At 38.9% G+C, this 9,032-nt stretch overlaps 1 protein-coding gene across 1 annotated transcript in view; it reads right to left on the minus strand.

Moving 5' to 3' along the window:
• Positions 1–3,424, minus strand: part of LOC111143029 (collagen type IV alpha 4 chain) — a 103,684-nt gene extending 100,260 nt beyond the window's left edge. Inside the window, exons 1-2 of the mRNA XM_022496451.1 lie at positions 3,274–3,424; positions 2,115–2,157 (exon numbers count right to left, since the gene is read on the minus strand). Of these exons, the coding sequence (XP_022352159.1) occupies positions 2,115–2,157; positions 3,274–3,335 (105 nt within the window). The 5' untranslated portion in view covers positions 3,336–3,424. The remainder of the gene's footprint in view (positions 1–2,114; positions 2,158–3,273) is intronic.
• Between the last annotated feature and the right edge of the window lie 5,608 nt (positions 3,425–9,032).

Consider the following 9,032-nt stretch of genomic DNA (forward strand, 5'->3'; position numbering starts at 1 on the left):
TTCTACGTTACATGTTTCCCAATAAATGCCACCTTAAAAGGGGGAGGCATTTGTAAAGGAAGAAGCTGCATCTCAAAAACAGATCATGTAAATCCATTTGAAAAAGATAAAGACCATATCCCAGACAAGGCAACATTCAATGTATAAACCATATTCACCAGGAACACACTGGCATTCTCAAAAACTAATGCTACTCCTCAAAGAGGAAAATGGAAAAGTTCCTATCCATTTTATCTCAGATATTTTTAAACAAATTTATCGTGAATAAAATGTTTAAGAAGTTATTAATTTCTAGATTAATAACCAGTCCTACATTTCTGCCTCTATTTTTTCTTTTTTTGAAAAACAACATTTGCGCAAAATTAAAAGTTCAAATAGGGCAAAAGGATAATGGAAGAAGAAATCTTCTCTTCCAACTCAGGAGAGGCAGTCACTGTTCTCACTTAGGGTCTGGACAGTTACAAGCATGTTCATGCCATGATCACATACACATACACGCACAAACATATGTGCACACACATAAACACACACGCACACATGTACACACATACGCACACACATGCAGACATACATGCGCACACACATACCCACGTGTACATCCAGGCATATGTACGTGCACAGAGATGCACTCTTTGGCCATTTTGGTCTTGTTTTATCTTAACCCAAAGGGTGTATTTCTCTGTACCTTTCTGTTTTCTTAATCAGACGTCTTCAAAATCATTCCAATTTAACAGAAGCCCTCTCCATCGCATGAAGGACTATAGCTTGTTTAACCAGACATTCTTCTTTTTTTCTTTTTTAAATTTCTTTTCAGCGTAACAGTATTCATTGTTTTTTGCGCCAGACCCAGTGCTCCATGCAATACGTGCTCTCCCCAATAACCAGACCTTCTTGATGGGTGTTTAGCTATCTCCCTTCTCTTGTTACTGAACGCTCCCCTGAAGCCAATATTCTTGGGCATTTTCTTTATGCCCAAGTCAGTATAAATATGTATGACAAGTTCCAAAAAGGAAAATACCTGTGTTCAACAGGACTATGCATTTGCAATTTGGATGGATAATGCCAAGTTGCCTTCTATAGCTACTGCATTGATTTACACCACCACCTTTCAAACCCAACTACAGTATAAGCTACTTTTGGGGCAAAATATCTAAAACCTCTGTACAGCACAACCCGCTAGGAGGGTCCAGGCTAGAACAGTCTGGTTCAAGAATTTTATTCACTCATATGGAGCATAAGAAGTAAAGGAAGTTAAATTTAAGACTCTGTAGACTCTTACAATAAGGAAAAATAATGTAATACAGAAATAAACATGGAGAAATCAGGTTTTAAAAAAAATCCAGACATATATATTTCAGTGGGTTTCCATTCATTATTTCAGATGAGGCTCTCAAATGCATGTGAACTATGACTGCTTGGGGAGAGCTTCTGATTCCCTGATGCCTGTGCTTTCTGTTCCTGACTGGTAGAAAAAGGAGACCAGAAGGCAACTTCCTATTTTGACTGGCTTTGAAAAGACCTATTTTATTAACTTAAATAATCACAGAAATTAGATTGGATAAATCCAAGCTAGAGAGGACGTACAATAGAGATGTGCTCGATCGTGACGGAGCCCATGCAGTTGTCTCAAGGTCTACCTTACAGGCGGTCCATTGTGTGATTTCCCAGAAATGCCTGGGGTGGGGTTTAGTAATTCTGATTCCTCAGTGAGAAAGCAGAAGAAAGAGATCTTGTTACAGAATATTCTAGGCTTCTCTTTTTCCAGAGTCAAAATGTTCACATTTAATCTTATACTTCTTGATTTAATCTCGAAGTGACCCAGCTGCTTCCTGCCCCTCTCCAACAACAACAACAAAACAAAATAAAAAATAAAACAAAACAAAACAAAAAAGATTTTAACAAAAGATTGTCATAAAATAAAGAAATCTCCAATATGTGGGCAATTATTTGCTAAGTAGTCTTGACTGTAAAATAGAAAAGAAACCTCAGAGTTCACCTAGTCCAGCCCTTCACTTTGCAGATGAGAAAACTGAGTCCCACCGAGTGGCTTGTTTGAAACAAAAAGGTTTATAATGAGAGTAATGCATGCAATTAGAGCTAATTAATGTACTTACCCCATATACATGTTGTACAGAAAAGAGGATGAACATAAGTGACCTATGAAATAGCAAAAAAGGAGATTAATTTAAACTGTTCATTTTCATGCAAAACAGAGAAAGAAAAAAGGAATAAATCCCAGAAAGCTTCTTTTTATTTCTAAGAGGCAGCTGTCATCTGTGACAAGATAAATGTTATCCTCCCTCTGGCTGTCATCATTACCTTCCCTCTTGTTAATCAGTCAAGAAGTACTCACAGCCGTTTAGTGGGGTCCCCACTGGGTCTGGAGCCCAGGGGACACCCTGAAAGTGAGACCCAGATAAGTAGCTGAGGGAAGGGAGGCGACTCTCTGAATGAAATGCAGAGGAGTGAAGGAAGGAGGCAGCTTTGTTCAGAGACAGTGCAAAGACCAGTGTACCCTGGATGACATTAAGTGGAACTAACTGGAAGGAGGGAGGAGGGAAGAAAACCTATCTGGACTGGGGAGATGGTTTGGAAGGGAAGGAAAATAATATGAACCAGTTAGGGAAGAGTTAGGTAGTTCAGAGGGTCTCCTCCATCTTCAGAACCAGCAATGGCTGTCTATCCCTCTGGCCTCTGCTTCCATTGTCCCATCTCTTTTGCCTCTCACTCCCCTTCCCTCTCTTTCACTTCTAAGGACCCTTGTGATTACACTGGGTCCATCCAGATAACCCAGAGTAATCTCCCCAAGGTCCGATGATGAGCAAGCTTAATGTCATCCACAAGCATATTCCCTGTCGCCCTGTGACAGAACATATTGTCAGGATCCACGGACTAGGATGCGGACCTCCTCAGGGGATGTTATCCTGCCTACCATACTAGTGAAGTACCCTCTAGTATCTCTGCTAATTAGAGGGCCTCTCCTGCACTGGACATCAGGAAAGTCTTTACTATTCAAACCTAGTAAGAGAGCACCAATCTACAGCCTTTAGATGAGTGTCTTTCCCATTGGTGATGATGTGGTGTGATTCAGTGAGAGTAGAGAGAATTGGTGTTTAATAAAAACGAATCACACACAAAAAAGCAGGCATAATGCATAGACTTCTGGAAAAATTTGGCTTTTTGACACATGAAACATTCAGACGATTCATAACTATAAAACCAACGGTTAGGAGAAATTATTGAAAAGCAAGTGATCGCACTAAGGACACTCACCAGGGATCTGTGGCCAAGGGTTTGATCCACCTGAATGAGCACCTTACTGACGCCATGTGCATGGGTTACTTCAAGTCTTGATACTTAAAAAAAACTCTGTCAGGTTTCTCTTCTCTTCCGGAAGACTCTGACTTATAAGTGAGGTTCTATGTCCTGGGTTTAAAGTTTGGATATGTTACATATAAAACAGGGTGTAATTACATATAAAAAGGGTGTAAGACACAACATTTTAAATATAAAGATACCTTTTAAGACACAACAAGCATTATAATGTTGAAAACAATGACTTTCATCATTCATAGTAATGGAAATATTTTCTAAAAGGGGAATTCAATTTTTTTGATGAGAATCTTAGTGATGATTAAACAAATATCAATTTCATTCTTATAAATAAAAACAATTTCCAGTTATTTATGTCATAAATATATTTTTGAGAAGTGAAAAAAGGTGTATGTAATGCTTGTATAAAAAATTATTGCTTCATTTTGTTAAGCGGCACTTTCTACTACATAACATTTGCCCTTGAAAATCCAAGTTAAAATTCCCTCGAGTGAGTTTTTGTTTCATTTGGTTTCATTTTGTTTTTTCACCTTTGAAATTAGGAAAGGGACCCATTAGTATAGAAAGAAATACTTTGCACACAACAGCAAATACGTATAAAAATATTTTTATGTAAAATGGTACAACTTCTATGGAAAACATTTTGGCAGTTCCTCAAACAGTTAAACACAGAATTACCATATGATCTAACAATTCCATTCCTAGGTATATACCATGAGAACTGACACTATGTTCATGCATAAATGTGTACATAAACATTCAGAGTAGCCAAAAAATGCAAACAACCCACACATCCATCAACTGGTGAACGGGCAAGCAGAATGTGCTACGTTGGATTTGGCGATAAAAAGGAATGAAGTACTGATACATAGATGAACACTGAAAACGTTATATTAAGTGAAGGAAGTCACGTATTATATAATACCAAAAAACCCAGAATAGGCAAATCCATGGAGACAGAAAATAGAGCAGTAATTGTCAGGGGTTGGAGGAGGAGAGAATTGGAAGGTCCAGGGTTTCTTCTTGAGGTGATGGAATGTTCTGGAATTAGTGGTGTTGGTTGTGCAACATTATGAATACACTAAAAACCACTGAATTATAAACTTTAGAAGAGTTCAAACAGTGAATTTTATTTTGTGAACTTTATCTCAATAAAACAAAAAGAAAAAATATTTTTCTTTATCTTTGATAAAAGATCTCTGGCTTAAAGGAATGTCTTGAAATTGGAAGTGTCTTGAAATTGAAATACCTCATCTTAAAAACTCTGGCTTCTCTGAAGACCTGTATCAATGAGAATTGGGTAGAGAGAGGAAAACTGGGAGTGTTGGAGTTATTTTTAAATTTTTGGATAAAATCTGGATAAACTAACTCAGTGCTGTATTTACGGGAGACTAGTTCTCCAAGTAGGTGGGAGAACAACATTCCATGATACAGTTTGAAAATCAAGTAGGAGAAGAATCCCGGTAAGTGCTCAAACCATTTCCCATCCCCAAATCCATCATTTTAAATATTTTTTGAAGCTGCTTTCTGGGAGCAAGTCTCAATAAAACAAATTATTGATTTGGAAGGAATACACAAATTGGCTTGAATCATTCAAAAGGTACTCGATATTTTAAGCAAATAGGAAAGAGTCAAAAATTAAAGAAAACAGGGGCATTAGCTTTTAACCTCCAAACAGACACATGATGCAATTAATCTCCAAACATATTGTGATAAGGGTGTAAAAAGGGATTTTATTAAAACAGAGTGTTGTTGTGGTCACTTTCAGAACAAGAACACCAAATCAGGGCCCTAACATTTAGGAGTTTCTCAATACAATTTGTAATTGGATGGCTGGCCGGTTGTGTACACGGGTGGATGGACAGATGGACCAATCCACAGAAATCTAACTAGTCTCTTGGGAGTGAAAGGACCTTGCTGATTGGGACTGCCATTGCAGCCTCATCACTGTGCATTTAGTAAGCCCTGTGACGACAGGGATTTTGTCTTTTTTCTATTCACAGTTATCTCTAGTGCCATAATAGTGCTTGGAACATAGTTAAACATATGTATTTTTTCATTCATTGGATGAGAATTTACAGAAGATACTTTAGGACCTTTTGAATGAGAATCAAATATACTTAATAGAGGATATAAGATAAGGCCAACTTTGTATATACATGGGGTGAGGGAGGAAAGGAGAAAGAGGGTGATGGAAAGAGGGATCATACAGCCTTGGGGGAAGTGGATGCGGAGGAAGATAATGATGCTGATTACATCAGGGACCCTCTGCTAAGAGGGCTGTGCACATCGAGTCACTGACTTCACCACAGTTTAGTAAGTATTGGTTCTGTTGTAAAAGAAAATCAAATTAGGTCCATTTAAGTAATTGGTGCAAAGTCACAGAGCTAATAAATGGTAGAACCAAGGTTTTTTGACTCTAATATGTAACCCTTCTCCCAATAGATACCTAAGCATGGCAGCCTGCCGATGTCTGCTCTCATATCCCCCAGGAATGGTTTTTAAATTATGTGTACCTTGTCTCCTTTTTTTTTTTTTTAACAAATTAACATCTAAAATTTTTCATTTTCTCTTTAAACAGTTGCAAAGTATAATTTGGAACATTGTACATGGTGACCTATAAAATAAAAACAGTTGCAACACTATTTTTTTGTATTTTTTTAAAGATCTATTTATTTATTTGAGAGAGAGAGAGAGAGAGAGAATGAGTGGGGGAGGAGCAGAGAGAGAAGGAGAGAGAATCTCAAGCAGAATCCCCACTGAGTGTGGAGTCCAATGCGGGGCTCAATCTTACGACCCTGAGGTTATGACCTGAGCTAGACGCTCAAGAATCAAGAGCTGGACGCTCAACCGACTGAGCCACCCAGGTGCCCTGCAACACTATTCTAGATGTAGCCGACGGACCATCATAAGAATGGATCTCACCAGCATCAGTTTAAAATTCATGCACACAACTTCTTTAATAGCTAGAAATTTTGCACGATTTTTCTTCTTGAATTCATATTTCCATTCCACTCTCTCACGTATACTGTAGTGCAATATATTTTTTTATTTGGAAATCTTATATTGATCATCCTATCATACTTCTCTGCAACAAAAATATGTATATAAGTTAAGTGTCTTTTATGTCCTATCACAAGACTTAGCAATCACAAATCTCTAAGTCTTAAAATTTTTTTGCCTGAATTTACTTGCCATAATGATAAGTAGTATGTAATCCACCAAAACCAAATAAATTTAATTTTTTTAAAGATTTTATTTATTTACTTGAGAGACAGAGAATGCAGAGGGAGTGGAAGAAGCAAAAACACCACTCCTCCAGCAGGGAGCCTGACCTGGGCTCGATCCCAGGACCCTCGGGCCATGACCTGAGCAGAAGGTAGACACTTAACCAACTGAGCCATCCAGGTGCCCCTAAATTATTTTGATAAATAATTATTAAACACATTACAAATGAAATTTTACTGGAAATGTCGTTGGCAACGAATGAATTGGGCTTTTGGTTTCTCAAATAGTTTATATAGCCCAGATCAATAAGGAGATATGGTCAAGAAAAGAGGCAGGTCAAACAACAGTTCTGCTTCCATTTTAGCTTCTTAAAACTGTAAATTCTAATAAACCTATTCACAGAAAAAAAGAAGTTGTGAATGGAAGAAATCTGTTCTATATATCACTCAATGCTTTGAACTTCTGAGTTGTATATCAAAAGCAATATAGAATTCATCACCAAGAATCATTTTGAGTGATCAACTATCTGATAAGTCTTCCCTCAATTGTGATGAAAGCAAAAAGTTGGGAACCACCTGGCCCTGGGATGTGGAACCTGAGAGGCAGAGTGCCTCTGTTCTCAGCACCTGCTTTTACATTGCTCACCATCTGGCCCGCAAACAGTTCTTGTCTTGGGGCAAAGCAGGGTGATAACCCTTGGGATGACTGAGGGTGCGGTTATACCTATCTGGTGAAAAACAGTAGAATGAAAATTATGAAGGGGTTGGTGAGAACCTGAACCAAAGGCCCATCTTTAGATAGAACAATTCTAAGAACAAATACCTATAGCAATTGAGAATCTAGAAATTGATACCTTTACTTGATTTTCCAAGCTGCCTGCACAACTCTTAGGAATCTTTTTGTGTCTTAGGGGTATATGTACCTCAGCTTGAAGATCTCTGCTCTAGATGAACTTCCAAAGGGGTGTGTGTGTGTGTATGTGTGTGTATGTGTGTGTGTGTGTGTGTGTGTGTGTGTGTGTGTGTGTGTGTATATATATATGTATATATATATATATACAGATATATATATATATAAATTTATAACTGTTCTCCTGTCTAAGTTGCATCATAGCTCGGCAGAGGGCCCATCTCGTTAACAGCTGGACACCATGGACATTGGTGTGCACAGTGCCCTATGGTTCACACAGGAAATCCACAGTAATCTGAGGGGATTTTCTTTGCTGCAACTGCTTATGTTAAGAGCATGAAAACTTCTGTCTCAACCAAGCTTTTGACTGCACCAAACAACAAACAAAAATACTCTCACTCAAAACACTGTCCTTCTGACCTACCTTCTCACAAATACATGGCGGTCATCCCATGGGATTGGCCAAAGCAGTGAGTTTTCAATGGAGTCTATCATTAGTACAGAAAAAAAAAAAAAAAAAAAAAAAGCTTTAACAACCCAAAGTGCTATGCCACTAAAATGTATGCAAACAGCAGCTTTGGGAGACTGCCTACCCAGGAAACTTCTACCAAAGTTCTACACCTTTCAAAGGACACACTTTGTTTAGCCTACTGTTTTTCTCAGGAAAGGAGCATTCTCCACAAGCTGCTGCATCACGACCCACTCAGGCACCATCTTCAGCCCAGCTAAGCAAGGGTATGGCCAGATCTTCATCACCCACCACATTGTGGAGAAGAGGAACCACCTCACCCCAAGACAGCCCAACCCAGAGCTTGACTTAGAACTTCAACTTAGGGCTGGGGAGGATGGCACAAGAGGAAAGCCTGGCTCAGTCCTCTTGAAGAGCTGAAATTAGGAAAGAGAAGAAAGGGGATGAAGGAGGAAGGAGGGTCAGGAGATGCCCTGAGGTACATACAGTCAGCCATTTGAAGACTGGGACATGTCAAGGTGAAGGACAAGTCTGAATTTAGAGGACACAGATATCCTCAGTAATCATAAAAAGCTATTTTTAAGAGAAGAAAATGCAAGAAGAGAAAGACGGAGTGTCTACAGTAAGAGAATGAAAGACGAGCTCATTCCCGAGAGCTGCTCCGTTTTTGATGCAGGCTTATGGTTTGTTCCCTTTACCTGAGCAAACCGACCTGTCCAGCCAAGTCTGACAAAAGCATTGCCCCATCCCCACAGCTGGTCCCAACCTGTGACACCCCAACAGAAGCTCTCTTGGAGGTTCCGCCAGAGACTGAACATTAGCACCCTGAACCTTTGACATAGGCCTCACTCCACAACCCAAGTAACGTGCCCACACTCTCTCCCAGCCTCTATTTATTTCAGTCGTTTCTAGAATGTAGATTCAATAAATGTCATTAGCTTCTCTTTCTCCAACTCCCTGGGCTGATTATTTTTCTTCACTACTTTATGAAAGTTCCTGGACTCCAATTCCCTTGGGACTTCTTATGAGTCTCTGCTCGATGTTTTTCAAATACTTTGTCTGGGAACAAGATCTAAGTTCTTCCAACTCATTA

The sequence above is a fragment of the Enhydra lutris genome, unplaced genomic scaffold (genome assembly GCF_002288905.1).
Source record: "Enhydra lutris kenyoni isolate GAN:26980312 unplaced genomic scaffold, ASM228890v2 scaffoldscaffold1, whole genome shotgun sequence".
Taxonomy (NCBI): Eukaryota; Metazoa; Chordata; class Mammalia; order Carnivora; family Mustelidae; genus Enhydra; species Enhydra lutris.